General features: G+C 36.0%; 1 protein-coding gene across 2 annotated transcripts in view; it reads left to right on the forward strand.

The window, feature by feature from the left end:
• Positions 1-27,022, forward strand: part of LOC134791981 (uncharacterized) — a 163,828-nt gene that overhangs the window by 77,705 nt on the left and 59,101 nt on the right. Inside the window, exons 1-2 of one of the 2 annotated variants that reach the window (XM_063763079.1) lie at positions 9,071-9,227; positions 24,679-24,771. In XM_063763079.1, the coding sequence (XP_063619149.1) occupies positions 9,147-9,227; positions 24,679-24,771 (174 nt within the window). In that variant the 5' untranslated portion in view covers positions 9,071-9,146. Of the gene's footprint in view, positions 1-9,070; positions 9,228-24,678; positions 24,772-27,022 lie in introns of those variants that run through there. The other variant, XM_063763077.1, reaches the window with a different exon arrangement.

The following is a 27,022-nucleotide window of genomic DNA, read 5'->3' on the forward strand; positions in this document are numbered from 1 at the left end:
GTTACTATTCTAATTTAAATGAAAAAAAAAATATATTTTGTTTTGATTGCCTCTCAATAGTTTTGACTGTCTGTTCAGATCGAAGCAGAACGGTGTATGAGGAAGGAAGTATGAAGACTTGAGTGTTCAAGCTTACAGTTATGAGTATGTTAGGATTTTTGTGTGAGATGTATATAAGACGATGGATGGCCTAGTAGAGGAATGTACTTATGTGTTGTTTAGAATGGATCGGTACAGATAGACAAAGGCTAGAGGGTAATCAGACTAGATTTGTCGGAGTTTGCTGGGAAACAAAAGGGGGGGATGGGGAATACACAACTAGCCAGAAAATTTTTATCAGTAGGTTAGAATCCATTGGATATAGACCCGTTCCAAAAGGGTATTATTTTGTGGCTATTACTCTACAAGGTAATAATACTTATACGACTTCTACACACCTTGTATTGGATGAGATATAGCCGACATTCGACATATTTTCCTGAGCTGTGAGCGTCTAGAAGGACGAGGCTCTACTCAAGAATTAATTAAATATACATTTTTTTTGTTTTCTTTACTATACGTAATTAGTATTTTTCTTTGTTACTTGATTAAATGGTTCTTAAATTTAGACAAAAATAATTTTGGTGTGCCATATTGAGGTACTTAATTGTGTCAATTTTAAGTTTGTTTAATAAAAAAAAAAAACACACCCAAACAAACTTAAAGGTCGGTATATTTTATTCAAGTATGAGACACGCACCAAGAAAATGTGGCTGAGGGTGATAGGGCAATGAAATTTGGTTTGAATTCTGGGAATGGAGCTTGAAAGCTTCGTACTTATAAAAATTAAAGGTCTCTTCGTTTTGCTTGGGAGGTTTTTGCTGTCTCATCTTATGCTTTTCTACGGAAGTGCGCGGCGCAAAGAGTAGAGACAAGAGTAATACTCGATGCACCGGGTTAAGCTGGCAAGAACGGGTTAATTCGTAGCCTATTAGATTCACAACCTAATATCTTTGGCGAAGCGAGGTTACTGGGGAAAAAGTTGTCATGGTTCATTGACAGAGTTCTGATGGCCTAATTTCGGAGCTGAGTCGCTAACAGTCATTTAGTATTGGAATACACACCACACGTTTAAAAAGGGAGGGAAATTATCCGACTAATCTAGGGGAAATTGAAGTTTTTTATAAATTCCTGAAGTAATTCATAAAACACTTAAATTGGGGGCGGCTGTAACTGGCCATATGCCTATTACGTAATATTAAGCTCATTTATCAATATAAAACTTACATTTTAGCGGTGAAGGAAAGCTTCCGGGAGCTTCCTTGCCGGTCGTGCGTTTACGTTCTTGATTTTCATTGAAATTTCTAAAAATGGTAACTCGAAGCACTTGATTTCATAGTCTAATCTATATCACATGTATCCACGATTAAAATAATTGCTAATTAACTTAGTAAAAACAAAAGAATAACAAGAATTTGCTTAGGAAAACAAATATTGTAAGGTTATTTACGTTGACTTTGACAGCTATGGGCGAGGAGCCATTTAGGTATCGTTTTAAACCGTAAAATTCAAAAAGCATGAGGTAGTTAAAAGGTTACGATAATTAAATAATTAATCTCTTTTATATGTTTAGAAAACATTATTATAAAGGTAAACATGAAATACTTCAGTATGAACGCAATATTTGGAATCATAAAGGGAAAAATGTTAACTCAAACGTACTTTGGTTGTGCATGCGATTACGTAAATACGATTTAAAACTACCCTCATCAGCATTTTATTATTAAAATATGGATCTTAACATGTAGGACATAAGGGTTATGTAGATGGCTCAGATTGAGAGCATCATGGTTAATCAAGAGTAAGCCTTAAAGTATGAGGAATAGGGACTACATGCGGAAACATGTCATGAGTCGGTATTAAACGGTTCTATTAAATTATCAAACCGAAAATAAGCTTTAAGTCAAGTATGTAAGACTTATACTTTGATAGAGCGAGTGGGTATATTATGGGATGATGGGGTGTCGTCACCGCTGTCATTTTTGTCCTTGCCGAGGTCAAAAGTGACAGCACTGACGACATTTTTGTCCTTGCCAGGGTCGGAAGTGACAGCACTGACGACAGGGTGAATGACCGAGGACAATGGAATGTCGGCACTAACGTCAAAAGTGACAGCACTGACGACATGGGTAATAGTATAAAAGAACTGATGGGGCCGGTCGCAAGTTAGTCTTTTACTGGCGTCCGGACCGACAACTGACTTTGGTTTTAATATAGTACGCGGAGATCATTGGTGGGGGATGGGAATATTCTGTCCAATTTTTTCTGAGTCGCTGGGTCTTTTCGAGATTAAGACGCAAGTCCCAAATCTCATAAGATAGCACTCGGAATTGTGTCTTTGTTTTGGCATAGCGGAAATATGTGTTTCCGTTATGATGAAACTTAGGCATCTTTGGTTGGAGTGTGCCCATTTTACCAATGATTTTCTAAAGGAGATTTTCAATAGAAATGTAGTTGTTTGGAAAGTGCTTACTTGTCCTAAATCTGAAAAACTCCTAATTTTTATTTGATTCAAAACCAAATCAGTGCCTAGACATATAGTTTAGTCTAGCCTTTCATCCGCTATCCTAACGGTGACAAACAGCGGATGGAAGGAGGTCTAACTTGTTCCAAGATGAGGGTTGTCTTGGGGTCTGCTTTATATCAACATAGCAGACTTAAAACGTCTCCCTCCCTAGCTTTTCGATGTCCAACTGTAGATGAATAGCAAGGACGTCACGTGCGCGTCATCCGGGGTAACCTGGGCTTGCTTGAAATCTACAGTATTCGAAGGCTTTGTATTTTAAATATATTTATTTATACCAATTATATACACAATAGGGACCTGTCCTATCCATGTTGCATCCCTGCCTTTGTGCAAAACGCCATGGAGGGGGGCAATAACTCGAGTTGATAGGTTGCAATCTCGGAGTCACTCGCCGAATGCTTAGCTTATATCTAATAGGGACACACTTGCGTATATTCCAAAGTACCAGGGTCGATGGTAAGTACGAACTGTGCTTTGGTTATACTAAAGTAGGGACAGAGGATAGGGTTAATAGGGTAGAATCGCACACTATTACTAGGGAATTAGGGTTTCTTTAGAGATTTAGGGTCTAAAGATTGAAACGGTTGATATTTTTCCTCGTTTAAAACCTTCGAATATGGTTTCTTCATTATAAAATTATGTGGAGTATCTGTTACTGCTAATGAACTTATAATTTATCTGGGTAAAAGAGTATTCTCTATCTTATTCTAATTTTATCTATTAAAATTCTGGTCGTCTGGAGTAGAGATGAAGTACTGAGTAACATAATCCGGTTTCCAAGGTATTTATAAAACAAATTCTAAAATATCAAATTGAGTTGCTAGGAAACGCAGTCTATTCTGAGATGGAATATCAAAGATTAGCTGTTTTAGGGAACCTTTGGCAAGACAAGAGTAAACCAGAGGATACTTTGAGTGGAATAATACTCATTTTGATATTCATAATTCGTTTTCAGTTTCATAGTAAATTTAGTACTTCGTTTATACTACTAAGAGACCAGAAATGCAGCTTATATTCTAGTTTGGGGAATGGAAATGGGATTAATATCCCTTAGCTTTTGAATGTAAAAAAGATTAATTTTGATGACTGATGAATATTTGGCACTTCTTTTCATAGTCATCTAGATACGCATAGGTTCCGAAGTGTTGGTAAAAGCCCGTCTGGCTAACAAGTTAGGGTAGGTGTTCCGACTAACCTTGTTGACTGGACTAGGAGCCCCCAGTCCTGCATCGAACGTGTGAGTAGCATCTTCGCAAGAAGCTGGTAGTTAATTATAATCTTGAAAGGATAGGGAGTAAATGGGCTTATCCCAGGAATGCTACTCATATGTTATCCCGGAGGCTTAATAGGTGTGGCAGGTTTTTACCAACAAATTTTTTTAAACTCATTTTATCAAGAATATATTACTTTCTTAATATATACTGCATTACCATACCATTCTAATATTTTTAGCTATACCATTCATATTTTACCTTAGAATTCGTTGAATATGCTGCGACAATAACTTAATAAAATATTCCTGAAAATTTTCTTTAATAACATAATAAAAAACATTCTCAGTAATAAAATCTCTATTTTATGAACTAGGTAATAATAAAATAAAACAGAGTCCAAAATTTAGCTAGTATTCATTAAAGAACTTAGGTTTCTGCGGTACATTTCGAGGGGTCCTAACTCTAGACTAGACGATCACGTGGCCAAATTTTCTGGAGATAATTTTCAGTAAGGAGGGGTTGAGCTTTAGTTTAAGTGTAATTAAGGGGGGAAGTTACAGACGGTCAGATTATTTTCTAACTAACTTGACGTAAGCGCGGGAATGCATCGTGCATCGGTCGGTTTACTTCATGTGCAGTAATTTGAGCTTGTTTCTAACGGAAATCGGTAAAATGAGTCGTTTTAAAATAACGGTCATTGATAAACTAGCTGAGATCAAAGTTTCGTTATTTCCAAATAAAGTGTGTCAAAAGAAATCATTAAAGATTATATATAGGTACCGGAATTTTACACTGGACAAGTATTGATTAACTCACAACATCCATTGGGGTAACTGAAATAATTTTCTTTAAATCTGGATAAATGGGTCGAACACGTTTGGGAACGCGGCGTCTTTTCTGTCGTTTCGTTACAAAAAGTAACGATTTGGATACATTTTCCTAAGACTTTAAAGAAGTAGAAGGAACATGCCGATAAGGATAAAGTACGAAAATGTGACTTTAAAGACCGTTTATTTTATAATGGCCACATAAAAGTCGCGTAACCTTGACTCATACTAAAAACATTTTGACCCAAAATATTTAATCGGATTAAGTCAAAAAAATAACTAAATCGGCTTTTACTGTGTTGATTCCTAAGTACAATCTGCTTTTTGCTTTCAGGTACATATTTAAATCGTAATCTGTGTGCTCTTTTTTTAAGACAGAGCTGGTAAACCCTTAGTTCTTACTATAGGTATCGTTTAAGTAGTCATTCCAACTGAAACAAAAATCCAAATCACGAAAGTGCTGATTAAAGTAATTGCTAGCTATTATCCTTGGCTAATACAGTTTTGGAACGAACTCGCATCTGTTTCTGCTATCATTGGTTTTAAGACTCTTAAGTGTTGCTGCACTACTTCTCTTTATTACTTGCATTGATTATTTACAAGGCATAAAGACGAACTATTTTAATGAACTAATGACATATACTTTGGAACCTTTAGTCTTACCACGACTGCCTTAGCAGTGTCAAACTGACATATTCGCTAACATCTGATGCGTAACTTACTTTCTATACATCTCGCTCGTATGTTTACAGAGTGGATTTTTAAATTAGTCAGTGAGGGGAACTGTCATATATGCATTGTTGACATATGTAAAATGATCTTTAAATATATCTATTGCCTATATTTAACTTAATAACTATAGTCATTTAAAGATGTAGGAAAACATTTAGTTAGTGTAAGCTTTAACAAAATTCTATAAACCAATATATCGTCAATCTTTATGTTTATATTTTAATCTCTATACCACGTTGTATTTCTAGCTGACTGTACTAACGATAACGCAGGTAATTGGGGCAAGAGCGCAATTACTCAGGAATGAAAATAAGTAATAGACTCGCTACTTATAGTCGGGAATCTCGCCTGGTTTTTTACTCGTTTTACCCGGACCTCGGGATTAAGCGTGAAATTAGATTATTATTCTGAAGGGAGCTTTTGAGCTTAGCTTTGTGGTGTTTTCCGTTTAGAAATTAAGCTTATTAGTAGTATAACGTGTCACGTCATGGAAATGTATTCTTATACTTATACCTACCTTAACAGACCTTACGGTTCCAGCCGCCCGTAAACTTCGTGGGGACCGGATCCGAAATTTTAAATGCTTCAAATAAAACTTATACCTATTTGCATTGTTTAGCCTTTGATATTAGATGAAAAATTTACGGTTTCGACTCCATTTATATCATATCACTTATTCACATTATTAGTGGTGGTACTTGTTATACCTATTTCAAATTTTAGGTATAGTATACGTCAAACGATCTCTGAAAAAAACGCATTTAACCGATTTGCACGACCGAAGTGATCCCAGAAATGCTCCGTAAACAAAGTTTTGTACGGAACACTAAACACAAGTCGCTACATTTAATACGTATTGGTAATACAAGTTTATGCAGCTGGTTTAATGTATGGTAAAATATTAATACATAAAATCATTGATTATACTATAAATTATAAAATCTTGTCTGTAAAATAACTCTACATCGGTTTAATGTATGCACACACATATTAACTTATCAGTTAAGACATGTGTGTGTGTTTCAAGACAACTGGTCTGATTTACACAGTTTTTTCGAACATGATGTGATGCCAAATATTTATGCTTAGCTAATTAAAATTATGAACACCTTAGTTCACCATCTAGATACTTGATTTTAAATGAGCACACAGTTAGAATAACCCTTGTTTTATGTAATCTACTTCAGTAGCAGGCAGATGTCATGAATTCTTGGTACAATTCACCACTACCTTACCCTTATGTCTCTCACATTACATTAATAATTTCTCCGATTAAGTTTTTGTTATAAGTTTGTTTAGTTTTCTGGTTTCTTACAACTTTTTTCTAACTTATATTTTCTCTGACTTAAGGTGATCTTACGTATTCAGTAAGTAAATCTTTATTGCAAACCGTGGTACCTAAACAGGTGTTACGAATGTATAAAGTTTCACACAAACCCGGCAGGGTGTAGCAATTGTCCTTTTAACTGGTTATACAATCTAAACTAAACTAACTTTTATGTTAATTCACACTGTATCAAAGTAAACGTACTTTTACTAGCATGATCTGGGTGTAATAGTGTGTATAGGTGTACATTTAGTATGCAGTTATATAGAGGCTTTATTGCTTGCACGTGTGCTGAGACAAAAGACTCATATCTGTCAAGGCTTTTATTGAAAAGCTGAACTGAATATTGTATCAAGTGGCCTAATAATTATACTGACAGTGTGGAAGCCTGTAGAACATTAAGTATACTTTTTTATTTAAGACATGTAATTGCTTTATTAAAGAATCAATCAACTTTTTGAAGCATGTTTAGATAATACAGGTTAAAAAAGTTTAACTATCTCTTTGAATTAAGATTTAAAAACAAGAATGACCTATAAACTAAAATTTTTGACATTATCCTACAATTATTTTTTTAACAAGCAGAAATGTCTGCAAACGATGCTATTAAGCTTAGATTAAAAAAAGCATTTTTTAATTTGCCAGAGCACTGGATTATCGATCCAGAGGCCGTGAGTTCAAGTCTGAGCCAAGGCAGTATTTTTTTCCACTTTTAATTTTATCCTACAAGTATGTGTTACAACAGCATTGGATATTGATACCTAAGTATTTTATTTTCTTTGATTTTGACTATCCACTTTTCCACAGAGAATTAATTAAAATAGGGTATTATACTGTATTCAAAATAAATTATTTTACACCATGCATGAAATAAAGCACCAGATAATTATTAGAAAAACATAGATAGGAGTTATTTTTAAACACAAGTTCTATTTAATAAATCGGATAGAAATATAAAAAGTAGGTGAGTTGACCGGGACGTCACGATGTAATGTTTTATATAAATTCCATATTAGCAAATCGTTTTGACAGTTCTAAAAAGTAACTGATTTGACTAGTAGGAAAATACCCTATTCTCGCAAGTATATAAATAAAAAAATAAACCTCTAACTTAGACGTAATAATAACACCGTCGACTTAAATAAGGGATCAGTGGATCGCCTTAGCCCTCACTTTAACGAACCTTTTTTGCCCATCCCACCTGCTCGCGTCCAAAAAAACTTAGGGCAGGTTATACCATACGAAATATTATTATTTTTGATTGAATCCCTTGCACAATAGGTAATACTCCGACCGTCTTTTGTGACGTGCGTACGGTAGATGGATTATGTTTTGGTTTGCTACCTAGACGTGTATTCATGTAGAAGGCTATAAATAAGGCCCCATTGTAGACGGGCAATAATATGTATACTTGGGTCAAAAACATCCGGGAAAACTGGCGTCTTTTCTGTGGATATTACAAAAGTTATTTGGATACATTTATCTAAATTATCATCATAAAATTTTATGGATATAGTAAGAAAATTAGGCTTTAACCGTCAGTTTATGATGTTCATGAAAAGACGCAGCTTAACTCATAAATACTAGAAAAAGTTTCTAGCCTAAGCAAATTTTCACGATTCCCCGTAACTAGTTCATCGACGAACATAATTTTATCTAGCAACATATCTGTATATGTGAAGATTGTATAAAACAGGTTGTAGGTATAGTAAGTTTAACTCAATCTAAGATTGAACAGCCACTCTGCGATAAAAACATTGAAAAACACTAGACAATCTTACACATCCTTTTCAAAAAAATCTAATGACCTATCCTTCTCATATTCCCATAATTATCCTTATTTTTATGTCATCAGCGTTCCCGCGCTCCCGCGGGCGCTGTGACGTCACGAGAATCAAAATGGCCGCTAAAAACAAAAGCCTTACGCCAACTTTTTCTTGAAATCTATATGAAATTTCTTAAGACAACGTCGGAAAGCTCATTTTCGCTTGGATCCTAGACAAACTGGAAACCCAGAGTGGACCACATCTATTCCGAATGCTTTTTGCCTCGCATTCGCGCTCTACGATTATCAAATTGGAGTAAAAGAGACGCCACATTTATATATTCCTTTCCATTTTTCTTATTTTCCACTGTTTTCTTTTCTAGCCGCACGCGGCGCTAGTGTACCTGCTACAAAACTTCGCTCACTTACAAAATTCACTGTTTATTCCTTACAAATAACCTGAATGTAACCTTTTAGTTCAAAATTTAGGGTTCCAAATTGTAGCCTTCGAATATTTCGACCATGGGAAGCTACATACGAGGTTGGGAAAGTAAGTTCCATGTTGATTAGTTCTCGTAGTCGCCGCTGAAAGCGCGGCGATCGTCGGCGCGTACGCAGCGCCACACTCCCACGTCCGAGCTCCCATAGTAAACACCGCGTTCGCGTTTCACTCCGTTTTCCCATGGACACAAATGGATTGTCAACATGAAAGTTTATGAAGTGTTGTGATGAGAACTGTGTGACAATGACAAAGGCTAAGATGACGAGGAATAGCGCCCTGTACCATAGTGCTAAGGTAAGTTTAACTTTATCGTAAACAACTATGTACATAGATGCATGGTGCACTTGTCTACTTTATTTCTCTTCGTGTACTCAAAAGTAAACAAGAGAGAAAATTTGCATTTCACATTGACATTTTCTTTTGCTACTGTGATTTTATGATTTATAGAAAGCATCTTTTACTACTAAGCACGATTTATACACCATTCAAAGTTTATATAAGTATCTCATTTTAAACTAATGTTTTGATACGCCCATGCATGATTTTTATTATATTATTAGCGTCTATTGTTAAATTCGGACAATAGGCAGAATTAAGGCTTCAAAGTCCATCAAATGCAAATCACTCTTGATCTCAAATGTAAACAATACTTTCATACTTTCATTTTGTAAATGGAAAACTGCCTAGTTTTATACTTTAGTACATAAAAGTTAAAATATTATTGTAAGAGCCGGTTCCGCGCCCGCGCCACAATCTTGATCCCCTCTCCCCCCTCCCTCCCCCCTCGAACTCCTCTCCTGTTCCTCCCGGCCCTCTGCAGGCTTTGATTTAAAATAAACGACTGAATCGTGCAGTATACGGGAAGAAACAACATGCTTTCTGAGTCCTTAGTAGAAAGTTCGTGGTATTTTCTTTCGGATTGTGTGGTATATTCAATTCACTCGTATACTCTTGGTAATCGTTGAAATATTTTCATTGGAGTTAAATATTAGGTACTTCATATTCTGATAAGCCTTTAGAATATTTATAATTATGCCTATCATTAATAGTTGTACATTAAGTTTTTGAATCATTATTGCATTAAAAATGATAAGCATTGCGATATTACTCATATTTAATAACTAATTACGTATTTATTAATTACTAACGGTAATCAATAAATGATATGAATGATATCAACACATTTAGTCCTCATTTGGAACATCAATTTTAAGTTTGTTCCATCGAATATTACCTATTAGGTATACCTATCGAATATTATTTAATTTTCATAAAAAATTAAACGTTATGTCGCATCACGATTACGATACCATATTCTTACACACTACATATCATTGTAATTTTCATATTTATAGTAATTTTTATACTTAGGACAGCCTCAAAAATGTTTTCTCTGCAATTTTGCATATCCTACAATTCCCTTCTCGTGCAAACGACATCAACGCGTTCGAGTAAAAGAGAAAGCATAATAAACCCTCGTTTTCCCGTTCGAGGAAGCGAGACGGACGCATTGTTTATATGTATATAAATACAGGGATTTTGTACAGGTACGCAGGTACAAAAAAAACAAGTGACCATCGTTTCGGATGGACGCTCTCCCTATTTTTAAATAGGGATGTTCGTTAAAATGAGTTAGGGTAATTTTTGAGTGCGTGTTTTGGACGGTGCCTTGGGGCAAAGTTCGTCTCGGCTAGTGACCACTAATGATGCGTGAATGGAACGATTTCTTTGACTTTTAATGTAAGATTCATTACACTTGACCCTATGGGGTCGGTTTTTATACGTTGGTGAAGGAGGGAAGATCGAATACCTATTCGAAAAAGAGTTGTGGTGTCATAATTATCGAATGTTAAATTGGTACTCCTTAATTATTTTCTTACTGGTAAACGTACAGTCAGCAGCAGAAGTTGCTAAGCGGGCGAGGTGTTCATAATTACCTTGACACGCTCTTATTCTCTTAACAATAAAGTAGCGTCAAGATCATTTTGAACACCTGGCCCGCTTAGCAACTTCTGCTGCTGACTGTATAGGTATATGGTTACTTATGATAAGCAAAACGGGACTTAACATAATGATCAATGAATTTTGAACGCGAATATTTTGGTGTCTTATCAATTTTGTAACTTATGAAGCAACATTAAGTGAATAATGGATTGTTCTTGAGATAACGTATGAAGGAACACGTCTGTTTTGAGTGCTCTTAATATCTCGTATGTATTTCTAAGATACATTACGTGCTTTAACTTTAAAGATATAACAATACTGAGAAATGAGAGCACAAAACAAAATACATACCAGTGTTAAAATGACGGGCAGTGTTGGCCGAAACGTTAATGCAATTGAATATTCTTGACCATTAAGACGAAACAGGAGCTGAGTTTTAAATATTTTAGGTAAATATACCCGTCTCGCTAACGGAAGCGGCACCTAAAAGTAGTGCGATAAGGACAAGGCGAAAAATCCTGCGTAAAAATCTCAAAAATCGAGGTTTCGTACTCCTCTGTTTCCTCCTCCAAAACTTAACCAATCGTAACCAAATTTGGAAATCTAAATGATTATGAAATTATCTGTGTCGGACCGTTTTGCTTTTTTGGCTAATTGATATCAGTTTTGAATGCCACGCCTCTCATTGCAGCATAGTCAATTAGGCCATTTTGGCCATTTTTGAAGGGCTCTAGCGCCTTAAAAAACAAAAATATCAAAAAAAGCAAAACTGTCCGACACAGATATTGACAATATTAATCTGTGTTGAAAAAATCATTGCTCTAGCTTCAAAAACCACGGAGGAAAACGAGGAGTACGTTTGTATGGAGAAATGACCACTCCCGTTGGCTCTTAACCAGTACAAATTGAACCGTCAACTGTAACCGTCCGTTACACCCGTCCGTCCGTCCGTCCGGGGTCTATATTGGGTCGCATGATCATTGATTGTACTAATGTAATGTTACGCATAGTACTCATTTCGCATAAATGTTACTGTGCTGAAACTATTAACATTTCGGAAACCTACCCTATTCTACACAGCATATGCAAAATACTTTCGAAAATACTTAGGGCCACTTGCACCATCCCAGTAACCCGGGGTTAAGCGGTTAAACCGTCAACCAAGTGTCAAAGTGTACTGGTAACCATGGTAACTCCAGGTTTAACCGGTTAACCCCGGGTTAGTGGAATGGTGCAAGTGGGCCTTAATGTTTCAGCTGGAGAAAAAAAAATGCGAAATGAGTTTTATGCGTAACATCACATTAGGACAATCAATTATAATATAATCAGTTATACATATTATGCGACGAGATACGCACCAAAATTGACTACCTCGTGAAATTTTGAATTGAATATAGTTATGGTTAGGTATAAAAAGGTTTTAAGTAGTAATTATTTATAAGAATATTTAGTAGCACTATTACCTTGAATAAAACACCAGAACGCGAGGATACGTTAACATTACGATGAACTTAAAGGAGACTTAAAAATGATCTATGAACCTAAATCAGAACAAATTTTAACGTACAGTCTCCAGTGCCCGACACAGCTCCAATAATCGACAATTTCAATCAGCAATAAAGTTGACAGTAAAGTGTCGAATTGGGTCTTAACATGTCGATTATTGGGGTGTTTACGCTACCTATCTATAAAACTCACTCTTTTGTTTTTAGTGTTTTTACCCGACTTTAAAAATAATGCTTTTGTACATAGGGTAAGGTGGGATAAGAGTTAAGACTAACATAGTTTATTTTGCTCGGGGCAAGACAAAAAGTATGAGGATTCCATGCAAGTGGTAGTCTTACCCCGGTGATAGTCTAATCCCGCCTTACCTTACCTTCGTGTATGTAATAATATGTTAGGTAATTAAGTTAGTAGGTCTGTGTTAGTAGAATAAGGTATAGACCTAAGTGTTAATAGACACATCATTAAGCATCTAATGACTTGCGTGTCGCAAACGATGATCTTTACCAGGAATCAGCAGATTTGTGGAGGCACTAATTTTGTTTTAATGGTCGTAGAAACTCGTTCATTACTCTGATACGTATAAAAAGTAAATTGGCCGTTTTCGGCGACCGAAACCGGCCGCTTGCGGTTCTTTCGGCTTATACATATGTATGATTGTATGGTGAGCATGTGGCGCGGCTCGGATTTAAAAATAGCAGATAAATTGCATATTTTATTCTTATTTTTTATGCACGTATCCATTCTTTCTATAAAGTGGGGGTTATTTCAAGAACTAAGGTGCAGGGGGGGCATCTAAACTGCGGGGTCATTTAAACTAATCGAAATATCTTCCATTTTTTACATTATTAACTATAGTGGCATATATGTCCAGATAGCGAACAGATGTATCGTGTGTGTTGTGTGACTCTAGTTAATAAACTTATACAAAATATAATGTTATGACGGTTAAATTTTAATGGATAAAAAAAGCAAGAAAATTGGATTTTAATAGTAGCAAAAAACCTTAATACGAGTATGTATGTACTTAGTAAAATTGCGGTATAGGTAATCGTAAAATATGACAGCTATGTTACCCTGCTACTTAGGTAAATATATGTATAAACGATTCAGATACAAAAATAATGGACAGTTACTTTACAACGTTTTATTAATTATTAGTAAACTATTGTTACCATTACTGTCGGAAGTGTGATAATTGATAACAATAGAATATTTCTTTCTATTCTAATTAACTTATCATAACCTTATTTGTGTTTGATAACATTTAACCCCTCTGATATTGATTTTAATTATTGGTCAATATTTATTGTATAAATAAACTCACGTTACACTTTATATAAAATAATGCAGGGCTCAATTTGTAAAATAAGTATGAAAAATTAGAGACGATAAAATACCACCTTGGTTTTCCATAATGAGGCCTTAATCATGTTCTAAAATACCTTTGAAAGTTAAAAAAAGCCAGGTTAAATCATCATTAAAACTAGCACTAACGATCACGGCGGAGCAAAGCCTCGGACAGACGGACAGACATACAGACAGACAGACAGACATGGCGAATCTATGAGGGTTTCTAGTTGACTACGAAACCCTAAAAAGAGAAATATCAAGTGATTTGACATAAACATATTTCACAAAAGGTTGTTTATTTCTGCGATTACACAATCAATGAGCTAAGTAGGTAATATAATAATCGTAACAGTATCCGTAATTTGATTCGATAAAGTCATTATTGGCCGATTAACTTATGACCAAAAACGTTTTACTTTCTTTCATAAAATTACAAAAATAATCGATTTCAAGTCGGATTGAAAGCCGTTACGTTTCTTTCTTTATCACTTTGTGTACTATAGGTATACAACTTTTTGTTGTACAGTCAATTTTTAGGGTTCCGTACCCAAAGGGTAAAAACGTGACCCTATTACTAAGACTCCGCTGTCCGTCTGTCTGTCACCAGGCTGTATCTGATAAGAATAAGAACCGTGATAGCTAGACAGTTGAAATTTTTACAGATTTTCTGTTGCCACTATAACAACAAAAATACTAAAAACAGACTAAATAAATATTTAAGTGCGGCAAAAAATCACGTTTGTTTTTCACGTCTCTGGCGATGCCAAAAATGTCTCTGGAGTTACCAAGGAATCACGTTTTCAATTTAATATTTGTCTAAATTTTAGGTCTATCATGAAGCAAATCGCTTGTTTTAACATATAGGTAACATATAATGATTACATAATAATAAAACTTATATAGGTGAGCTAGGTATGTTCAAATGTCGTGGGCAGATTAGCGCCGGTCTAAAAGTAGATTGGTCCATTTGACAACCTTTCAATATTAGAGCGCTTACCTCACCTGGTGCAGATTATTTTTATCAAGTACCCATGAGCCAACCTAAACTTTTTGTAGTAGACTCTCGTCCATAACTATAATTTCCATTTTGCCTGAAATAAATTCGACAGCATCGTAACGTAACCGGGCCGACAAAATTGTCGGGTGTCCACAAAACCAGCTATTACCGAGCAGTTAACTCGCTCTGTTATTGCTCTTATTTAGCTGCCGAACGAGTTTACCAACTATGACAAAATTGCGTAAAATATATGGACAAGTTTAAGGACATTGTTTAAGTACACCAACGGTTTTGATTTTAAAACCAAAGTAAGTCCTCCGGTGTGACAAAAAGTTGATAAGTGGCGAGATATAATTAAAGAAATTTGAACTGTATAATTTACAATTTTCTTCAATAAAATATCTCGAATTATCAACTTCTTCCCGCCGTGTACGGAAATATCCATTTGTTAGCGAAAAACTAATTAAAATATTAGGATATGAAAAAAACATGCAACCGAATTGAAAGCCTCGTCTTTTTGAAATTTTGAAGTCGGTTAAAGAGATAAGGTACTGGTTGATAGTGTAACATTAAATTGATCTTACAAAATGACGGGGTTCGATTTATTCGAAAGCATTTCACAATAGGGCTTACCCTATAACGAGACAAGATTGTATTATCGATAACGCTAGAAAAGCCGTACAAAATATATGATACATACGAGAGAAAAGAATCTTTCTTTCTTGCTCCTACGACCGGTATTTTATATGTAAGCAATTGTGTCACACAGGTGCTGATCCTACATAAAATACCAAGGCCAAAAGACAAAGTCCAACTAATATAACAATAAGAATATGTAGGTTTGATCTTCTGGCACGATTGTGCCTCGTCAATAGTCAAGATAGAAAGTAGTTTTTAAATAATTAAGTCAGTAATAACCTTTCATATGTGTGTGGTGGTCAAAAGGTCAAAACTCTTGGATTTAAACGTAGGTTCTGCTGTATAGAGCGGAAAAAAAATGTTCTCGGAAAAATGAAAAAAAAACGGTCGAATCCTTATCAATATCATACACAGAAGTAATTAGATAAACTTTGTTGAGATAATTTCGCGAAATGCAAAGCCAATTTGTTTCATCTTATTAGAGTTTGCATTAATTATGTTTTAAAACCAGATTTGTTACAAACCTAAGCATACTTTTATCAAATTCACTTGAAACTACTTTTTAATCGATGTCGGTCAATTGTACCAAGACTATTCGTTCATTTATACACACACTGATTGATGACATATTTTATCAATAACTACTAGCTATTAATTATAACCGTTATAAAACTATTGGCATATATTTTACGTAATAGTTGCCCAATTTTTATTATATCGCCAGTAAAATGCGTCGGACGTAAAAGTGCAGGCGCGGCTTCCGCAGGGGAAGTCTATATTTTGATTCAAATCTAAATACTTCCGTCTGCGATGCGCGGGCGACGAAGCTGTTTGTTATTAAACGTTCTGTTTATCGATTTATTATAATAACAAATTGTTGCTGCAACACACTTTACAACATTTTTTTTTATTATTAGGTAATCGGCCTATCAATCGACGCAAGCCTCAATTAATGTTGATAGACGGGAAAGTGGTCTACATTCATCTTACTAGTTCAATATTCGTAATTAATTCCTCGATGAGTTTTTATTTCTTGATGAGGAGCTATTTCACAAATAAAAGATTGACAATTAAATTTTTTAATGATTATAAAGAATCGGATAACCGGGAGAGAAGGTAAACATCCATTATATTATTAAAAAAACCGAGTCTGACTCGCGAACCGAAGGTTCCGTACTTTTTAGGATGTACCTATTTGTTGTTATAGCGGCAACAGAAATACATTATCTGTGAAAATTTCAACTGTCTAACTATCACGGTTCATGAGATACAGCTTGGTGACAGACAGACAGACGGACAATGGAGTTAGTAATAGGGTCCCGTTTTTACCCTTTGAGTACGGAACCCTAAAAATACGCCGGTTTTCCCGAACATGTTTGAGTTTGACCCACACCGTTGCTCAACGCCATCGCCACATTCAAAGAAAGATCCAAACGTCTAGTTTGACTTAAGACAGATTACTGGGCGATTAGTACGATAAATCGTACTCTGTACGCTCCCACGAAACTCACAAGGCGTCAAATCGTAGTTTTTTACATTATACATATTATACATTCAACGTGGGACGCATCACTGCTCTCCCTCCCACAAAAACGTGTAAACTGACCCTTACGTGATTCATTTGTGTCGAAAAAACCGCCAACAAGCGCAGATTACACGGTAAAAAGTTATTAATGTCGGTATTAATAGTGTTCACATGAACCGCTTATTAGATTTCTTTAATCGGCGTTTATATGCTTTAAACTTTTTATTGCAAAATATTGACGCGTTTTACAGTAGTCAAGGGTCAAGATAAAGCTTGTTTAGGGCGCCTAGCCAACATGACAATTGTACGTCGACAATCGCCAGACGAAATATAAAAATGTATCGGGATAACAGATGCTATGAAAGGTTATTCAATTTACATAATTTACCTAAGATGTTTAGATTGGCGTTTTCGATTGTCGTCTTGACTAGGCCCAATTGCTTAATGATGTTTGCCTTCAGGATAGCATTTGTCAGGTAATTATAGGCAAAGACAGCGAATTCCACTTTTCAACAGTTTGAATTGCGAAAAAAGTGTTGTAATTTATCTTCATAGTTGAAAAGGTCAAATACCAATAAATAACATGAGACTAAAACAACATGAAACTGAATTTAGAAATAAATTAGTTTGTTGTTAAGTGGCCATAGCGCCAGTTTTACCGAGAAACAGCCCTTATCCCGATACCGAAGCAAAAAAGGAGTTGCGCTAAACTCAAGTGCTAACTTATCATCTCTATTGTTCTATTTTGCTAATAAACTACACGTGTTTACAGTAAACTTAAAGCTCCCTTCATTCCACGATGAAAAATCTACTCTATGCCATTTACATTAGATTGAATATACAATAACAATGTCTTTAAGATGGCACAACACACACACATAATGATTACGTACTTATGGCCGTCGTCCCGTTATATGCGCTAGCGCCTACCGCAATCCAAAAGGTCGTAAGCCTAAGCAAATTGAATCTACATACGCCCTTTTCTTGCCGTGACAGTCCTCGTTAAGGCTTCACATAGATATGAATACTTGTAGCTACTGGGTTTTCACTGCATCGCCACAAACCAATATAAAAGCCCTTGAGAGTAGCAACTTGTATAAGAATCAGAGAGCATGCTTAACTGGTTTGATTGTAGGTAATGCACTTGGTATATGGGATATGAGAAGATCAGTCTTGATGTACGTAGATAGTAAGCTACTGCTTCTTATAGGCACGTGCAAATAGTACATTAACAGTCTATTCAGATACGAATACGAAAGAGATTCTTCAGCTGTTCTCATTATGGAAGAAATTTATCTCATAAGGGAGAAATTTATTTCATCCGCACATACTTATAAGGTGTTTTTAAAAGAGCTACGATTACGGATTATGTACGTATTAGGGTAAAGTCGTTTATAAGAACGTCTATAGGGCCGATGCTCTGAAAAGACATTCTTCATGGTAGAGTTATCACGGATCCACAACTTCTGCAAATGCACGTACCTTTTTAGGGTTCCGTACCCAAAGGGTAAAACGGGACCCTATTACTAAGACTTCGCTGTCCGTCCGTCCGTCCGTCCGTCCGTCCGTCTGTCTGTCACCAGGCTGTATCTCACGAACCGTGATAGCTAGACAGTTGAAATTTTCACAGATGATGTATTTCTGTTGCCGCTATAACAACAAATACTAAAAACAGAATAAAATAAAGATTTAAATGGGGCTCCCATACAACAAACGTGATTTTTGACCAAAGTTAAGCAACGTCGGGAGTGGTCAGTACTTGGATGGGTAACCGTTTTTTTTTGCTTTTTTTTCGTTTTTTTTTTTGCATTATGGTACGGAACCCTTCGTGCGCGAGTCCGACTCGCACTTGCCCGGTTTTTTATACCTTACCTACCCTACCTACTTAAGTAGTAGCAGTAGTAGTAGAGAGCTCAGTTCTACAGGGTCAGCTTAAAATAAATCAACTACATATACTCAACTCATACATGTTATGGGTCCTGAGCAAATTGCTTACCAAGATTAATAAGAGGTGTTTTTAGGGTTCCGTACCCAAAGGGTAAAACGGGACCCTATTACTAAGACTCCGCTGTCCGTTCGTCCGTCCGTCCGTCCGTCCGTCTGTCACCAGGCTGTATCTCACGAACCGTGATAGCTAGACAGTTGAAATTTTCACAGATGATGTATTTCTGTTGCCGCTATAACTGCAAATACTAAAAAGTACGGAACCCTCGGTGGGCGAGTCCGACTCGCACATGTCCGGTTTTTTTTTAATCAGTCAACCACATAAATTTCAAAACGTTTACTAAAGTATTTTTGCATTTAGCACTTTAAGTACGCTAAGAATATTATAATTTTGTGCCTTATACCGCGTAATTATTTTATATCTTTACGCCCATCAAATGTTATTAGAAACGAATTAAAAGCGGTCGCTCAAAGGCGTGTGCCGGCTATATTCCTAATTTTTATAACCCTTTACTTTTGGTACAGTCGACGTCAAAGATATGTTTACACTTTTCGCCTTATTACAAAGGAGTAAGGTGTAAAAGTGTAAACATATCTTTGACGTCGACTGTACTAATTAAAATGCCAATGTAAGAGCAATTAATTCAAAATTGCTAACATTTGTTTGAAGCACCTGTAATTTGTAAAGTTTTTATCAATATCGTGTTTCTAAATAGTCTTTTTTTTATCCTCTTCCATTTGTGAGATATTTTTATCTGTTTGTCACGAGCTAAAGCTAAAAGTACACCGGTTTTCTGGAGCACTTAGCGCTCTTGACGAAAAATGGCTTCAGTATTACACAATGCTTATGTGCGTAAGGGTTTAGAGGATTGTTGAGCGATAGTGACGTTATTTACCTACAGTACTTTACGAAATACAATACACAGAATACGCGGTCACTCTTTTAAAAATATTCGATATTTAAACAACTCTCATAAGGTCAGCCAGGACTAGGACAATTACAAAATACAAAAAGTCTAGAGCTAGAGCAACTTGTATTAATGGCACATCTTCGCCAGGCATAAAAGAGAGTTAACCTATGTCCTATGGTATAGCTGGCACTAGGTCTAGACTCACTTCTTGTAGTTTTAGAGATGTTGCATTTGCCCAATGTTTGCATTGCGCTGGCTAACCTTACTAAAAATATTAGATTGACTCGTTAGTCCTAATCCTAGCCTAAATGCTTTAGGGTTTGCCGACTTCCATATTTGATATTTTTTGTTTAATTCACGTTTCAGCAACAATCAAGCCTTAACGCACCCATTTAAAATACCGCTTCTATTCTCGTCTGTACACTGCATAGCATCCTAGTTACGCGAGTGAAAAAGTGTTTTAGCAACTTCTCGGAAATGTTGATGGTTGGCGCGAGCATCTGTCATTCCTTGCGCGTAATCAGAACTCGGCATGTTCCCTTTGAATCATTTTCTATATTAAACCAGCGTAAAGTGATCTTGAGATCTTAACAGCTATGCTTTAGGGAAAAGCAGATGTATAATGGTTCAACTGAGACTGTGTAGGCAATAGGCAATAACAGCCACGTACGTAGATTGCATAGCCAAGGAAGTACCGTAAACTTAGGGCACTTAGTACCGAGGCCTGTTGAATGTTGATCGTATGTCGTACGTCGTACTTAACACAGATAGGCACATCGGACCTGACATTGGCAATTTTATGACCCGTTTTGTAATGTCACGATAAACAGAAAAGAGATGTGACTAAATATTGCTATTTTTATTGGCTACTTCATTGGTTACCCTTCGGTACTAAAATTCCTGCACGCTACGTACACAATTGTAAACTATTATAGGTAAATCTTGTCAAAGTAGAGTTTTTAAAGAAATTCATTGTTAATAGGAATATACTAGAACTCTGTAATAAACATTCATGATAATGAATGTCTATAAACGTATATGTACCTAAATAATGTAAGAGCAAAATCAAACATTATTTTATACTATTTACGTTACCCAAACACATTACTTCAATATTCAAATTTGTCACCTGTAAGTTTGTTAAGTTTCGTTTTTTACAAATAGCAATAATGTCACAATATGTTGAAAACTTAATAGTAACATGCTATTAGCGAATTGATTAACTACTTCATTAAAGGTTTAATTATATAAATAACATCAGCATTAATACTCATGTACCGTATTTATTTACCTGATTACTAAATTTTTAATTGACTATCATTACTTGGTCGCTTAATGGGCCTATAGCCTTAGCCACAGCTAAAGCTAAAAATAAACCTAATGGTTCATGCTAGACTCTTCTTCTTTTCATTCTATTACCCACTATTGGGTTGTAGGTCTCGAATCTAACCCCTAACCCCGATTTTAAAATCCCCTTTCAACCCAATACCTTTTATAAGTTCAAAATTGCGATAAACACGCGTATACAAGCTCCCATAATTTTCTTCAACCTATTACTAAAACACGAACTAAAAAGAATAATGATGCACTGTATGGGATTAAGGCAGTTCGCGCATCTGCGCGCGCACCTGCCTTCAAACAATCGCGAATATCGTATAATTTACCTGTACAGGTGAACACGGGTGCTATTCCAACTTTAACAAATGTTCAAGGTTCAGAAAACCAGTATAAGTGATCCCTGTTAAATATAATTGCTATAGGTCTCTAGGTCACGATACACTGGTGCATGTGCTCGCATGTGCTTGGATAACTTAGTGAACTACAAGGATAGAGCCGATAGAGGGCGCTGCAAGGGGAGTTTCTTAATAAAAACTAAAAAGACGTAGATGCCGTTTTATTTTTAGACATACGCTTTTCTTGAATAACAAGCTAAGCTCCTAATCTGGTCAAATAATATGCATAGCACAAAGGTATTGACAGACTGACATATGCTCATCAAGTTTTATGGACTTGTAATTAATACCAGCAAAACAAATTGATTCTATTAATCTTGTAATCAATTACAAGAGGCAGATGCTTGCTGGTCTGTAATTATGCATGAGATCTTGCTAATTTCCAATAGCATAAATAACTTAAAGTTTTCTTATGTAGGTACCCTTTATTTATCATCGAAGTGGAGATGATAGTACTCGTACCTTCATACTGAAAGATATTCGTCCGTATACTAAGGTCCGTTTCTATGACATATAGAATTTCAATAGACCGTAACGTAGACACTAGTACTAGTATAGGCGCTTTAAGCAATTATGTGACTCTTTTTTTTACACCATCACTTCAAAAATTCACATCTTGTATAGACGCATTAGCTTTTTACATTATTTACAAATGTCTGGTTGAAAATACAATTTATTACAGTAATTTTTCCCCTAATAATGGCATTTCTCAGTAGACGTTAACTGCGGCAGGTAATTAAAATGATACGTGATTAGCTATTAGCGTCTAATGTGTACGTGTTCCATAATGGCCTATCATTAGGGCTTCCATAAATCGTAGGCAGTTATACTCTGTTAACCAAACCATATCGACACTTCATCATACCTATAATAACCTTAGATATGCCGCTACAACCAGCTTAAATAGACACATTGACACTACATCTAGTTACGCTCAAAAAGATCGGTTTATGCTGGTTATATATGACAACTTCAAGACGTACTTTAAAGTAATCACTGTAAGTAGCTTCTTCAATACTACGCCAAGTTTAGCTGAAAAAGGTCTATATAAAGTGGAGTCATGTTTAGCTGAAATACATCTATATAAAGTGGTATTATCAACCTGAGAGTGAAATGATGCCTTCATCAATAGTAACCAAATTAAACAGCCACTTGAATACTGACTCTAGTTTATCTGAAGTGGGTCTTTTTAAGGTGGTTAAAACTATATTATGACAATGAATCCATCGATTTCGTAGGTTGCAACAGGAAATGTGTTGGCGTTGTGTGATCATTATTTTTGTAACCGATAGCTTCGCCTCGTTTTGAGACGTCTATAATAACGAACTGGTTTTTAATATTATATTTAGCAATAAAATGTGTTCATGAGTAATAATAGTAATAAGAATATTAACTTAATTGCTTCCGATGTGGACCGAATTGAGATATTGAATAATAGTTTTTAAGTTTTGAATAAATGAGAAATCACTGCTCTGGAAACTTATTCAGATAGTAATTTCTTGTTATATAACGGTTATGGATAGAATCTGTCAGCTGTCAAAATTGTCATTTCTGGATAAAGTTCGAATCGCCCTCGCCTGGAACTGTCTTCATTGAAACATGTTGCCAACTTAGTGCGTCATGTTCGCATAAAAATACAAGCGAATGATAATAAAATCAAATTTAGATACACGGGATATGCCTCATGGTAGTCTATTAGAAGCAGAATGTATACAAAATATTAGATATCGTTTTTTGATTTTAAGGCCATTCTTGAAAAAAAAATCCATTGTAAATCTAATTTAATTTTAATTTAATATTCAATCTTGGAATTAAACCTGTCTTACTACTGACACTGACACAGTATATAAATGATAAGTTCATCAAGACACTCGTATTTTATTAAAGCGCCTTACCTTATGTAGGTACTCGTATTTTCGAGGGCGATCGCCATTTTTTGCGACGTCACATGTCATCCTGCACCTGACGCTCGCCACGCGCACCGAACTGCATCTAACGTCACAATCAGAAGAAAAACACCTCAAAACCAACCACCGTTCTGCCGAAAAATACAAAGATGACGTAGCATTTCTTCAAGCAACTGTCGCATGATTAATTTGAAACCCAATCATGCACTTAATAAGAAACGCAATGTGTTTATCTACGATCGGCATATGCTTCGAGTAGCGAAAACAAAATATAAATAGCATAATTTTAAGACTTAATACTTAATAGCCAAGGCGTTGAATTATAAGATGTTTTATACTTTGTAACGATGCAGCTGCTTTTGACACGTGTGCAGAACTACTAGATTATCTACTAAATATTCATTTTTCGATACGAAAAAGCTGCAAACTTTATTCCATCCACAGATGCTGGGAAAATATTACTTAATCAGCTGTAGCAAAATAGCTTAGCGCTATTTTTGTACTAGCAGTGTTTATGTCCGGATATTCATGTTCGTTTAATTAGAAACTGAGGAAGATTTTCATAAACAATGGTGGAGAAATATCTCACGTCACTCAAACTATTTAAACGTAACTTTGAATCGACAACGAGTCACGCAAATTGCGCGTGTTAATTTACGACCCAATGAAGTAACGTAACTTTATTATTAAGTCAAACAGGAGGAAATCGACTTTTTAGGGACTAGTGAAGGCAAACAGCTAGAATTTCCTGAAACGACTTAACACGCGAATGTAAATGAAATGCAATTACAATGGTGAAGCATAAGTATTCTAACGGCGCATCATATCGTGTTTATCGCGTGATAAATCAGTTTAAATGACACTTTCTGTCAGATGCTTAAATATATACTTTGAGAAAGTGAAGAATACTTTATTCTGCTTGCGTTTTTTAGCATTTTTGCTGCTCTATTTATCTACTTTCAAATCCATCTACCCGAAATACCTCAAGACCAGGAACCCAAAGAAGTAACAGAATGTTTATCTAATTTTATAGTTTTTTATTGTGAATGACTCGCAAATGTAACAATTTGGTGCCGTGACCAGGATATTTTTTATTTATTTTTAAATTATTTATTTACGTTTTTATAACTGGTTTGGTCCAATAAAATATTGGTCCTATCTTACAAGGGACTCGTCACTTGCCTATGTATATCCATTAAGATATTTGCATTGATAGCTTATCCAACTTGTTTAACCTTAATACAACTGTTTTTACCCAGCATGGTGTTAATCCATTCGTTTGTCCGCAGGTGCTGTGGCATCTGGACATATTCCGGCGCAGCTTCCGCGAGCTCTCTGGCCACGCTTGCCTCGGCCCGTCCTGCATTTTTTGCGCACTTAAGGTAAGTCTCATTAAGCCACTAGTTTAATTTGTTTTGCAGCTGCCTACGTGATGCCTTGCAAAATAACTGTTTACGATGGCTTGTACTTGTTGAAAGACTGTCGCGCGATGATTATGTGATATTTATGGCCGATTAAAATAATAAATTGCTAGTGTAAAACATCGATGTATACTTTATAAAAACCTAACTACAACAATAATAATTAGGGCGAGCGAAGCGAGCCCTATCACTAATCGACGAACTATGCATTCTTGTGGTACACTTTACGGAAAAACTACTGCACTGTTAGGTTTGAAATTTAACATAGTAATTTAAATTCATGTCTAGATGTGTTATCAAACAAAAAAATATCATTTTATAAACCTAAAAAAATAAAATAAAGTAATAACATTTTGTATTACTACTAGCGCCATCTGTTGGCAAAATGATGAATTAACATTCGTGCTAAAGTTAATTATTTCTTTCTCTAACAGATGGCGTTAGTAATAAATAAATAAATAAATATTGGACATTCTTATACAAATTTACTAAGTAAGAAGGCTTGCGTTGTGGGTATCCAGACAATACGATACCTATGTGGTGTTTTCAAGTTCAATAATGTCGATGGCGTTTACGCCTTTAACAACGATGAATACCAAAGTGGGTACAATTTTGGATTCAACCCACCTCGCTTCACTTGGTTTGATTCCCATTTTAGCAATTAAGTTTTTGTGAATACCTACTAGAACAATCAATCTTGCTGTATATTTACTGCGGAGGTCAATTTACTCGTATGTTTTGTGACGCTGACGATGTGATGATCAGTCATGTTGTGTTAGCAAACTTAAATCGGGTATTGTCAGTTCGAGATACAGTTTTGGCGCCATTAATTTATTACGTAAGACGATTTTGGGGTGGAGGGGGTCGAACATATCTTATTTTTTCTTACAAGGTGGTGGGAGGGGGTTTTCATAGTTCTTAAGTAAGATCACAAAGATGCGATATTTTTTTTACTTTCACTTCCACACTCTATGCTATCAAACACGGTGCAGAGTTAGCTTAAACGAGCTCAAGTACCTTTGTACAGGTACAAATAAACATTCATAAAAATATATAAAAAAAATATATATATTGGTGGGAGGGGGACGGGGTCAGCCTATTCTTATTATTTCTTACATAGGGGAGGGAGGGGGTCAAAAGCTGGCAAAAATTGTCTTACGTAATTAATGAATGGCGCCTTTAGTGTTACTATTGCTTGGAACTACTAAAATTATAAATAAAGATAAGCATAATTAATACAAACTTCAGTGACTTAGGGCCGATACAGACGGACTACAACCCGACTGCAACTTGTATGGGAACTGCACGCCAATCGAAACGTCGGCGTGCAGTTCAGCAAAATGACCCAGTACCCTGGCAGTACCTAGTGGAACTCAGGTTTGGTGTAACAAAGGCACATTATGGTTTGGTCATCCGACTCATCTTGACGAGCACTTAGGAGAGTAGTACCCAAGATAGAGGCGATGCCGAACCCTGGCAGTACCTAGTGGAGCTCGGGTTTGATGCAACAGACACACGCTGTTTTGGATATCCGACTCGTCATGATGATCACTGGGTAGATCAGTACTTTAGTACCCAAGATAGCTGATGCTGAACCCTGACAGTGCCTAATGGAGCTCGGGTTTTATACAACATAGGCACACGCTGTTTTGGTCATGCAACTCGTCTTGATGAGAACTTAGGAGATTAGTACCCAAGATAGAGCTGATGCTAAAGTGGCTGTACCTAGTGGAACTCAGGTTTGGTGCAACATAGGCACACGCTGTTTTGGTCATCTGACACGTCTTAATGAGAACTTGGAAGAGCAGTACCCAAGATAGAGCTGATGCTGGACCCTGGCTGTACCTAGTGGAACTGTGTGTGTTAGTTTATGTGCGGAGCAGCGTGATTACCGCCAGTAGGTCTCCAGACGGGATAGTTTTTCGATCAATTGTGTGGAGTGGACGCAAAAATAAATTCAAGAACATTGGCTCGCTGACCCAACATTATGTAGGAAAGCCAGTTGGGTTCCTTACAAAAAGTACTGGGCGGCCGTGTAGGATGTAATAAGCGCTTATGAAATTGTATATTACGTGTGGATGATATTGGCAATTTGATTTTGTCGTCTGGACACGTTTTTAAAGGACAAAGTAAAAGCTGTAACAGACAGGCGTACCGGACAGCAACCGGTTCGGTACGTTAAGGTAGAAAACCTCCGCGAGCCCTTACAAAG

This window comes from Cydia splendana, chromosome 7 (assembly GCF_910591565.1).
Source record: "Cydia splendana chromosome 7, ilCydSple1.2, whole genome shotgun sequence".
Classification (NCBI taxonomy): domain Eukaryota; kingdom Metazoa; phylum Arthropoda; class Insecta; order Lepidoptera; family Tortricidae; genus Cydia; species Cydia splendana.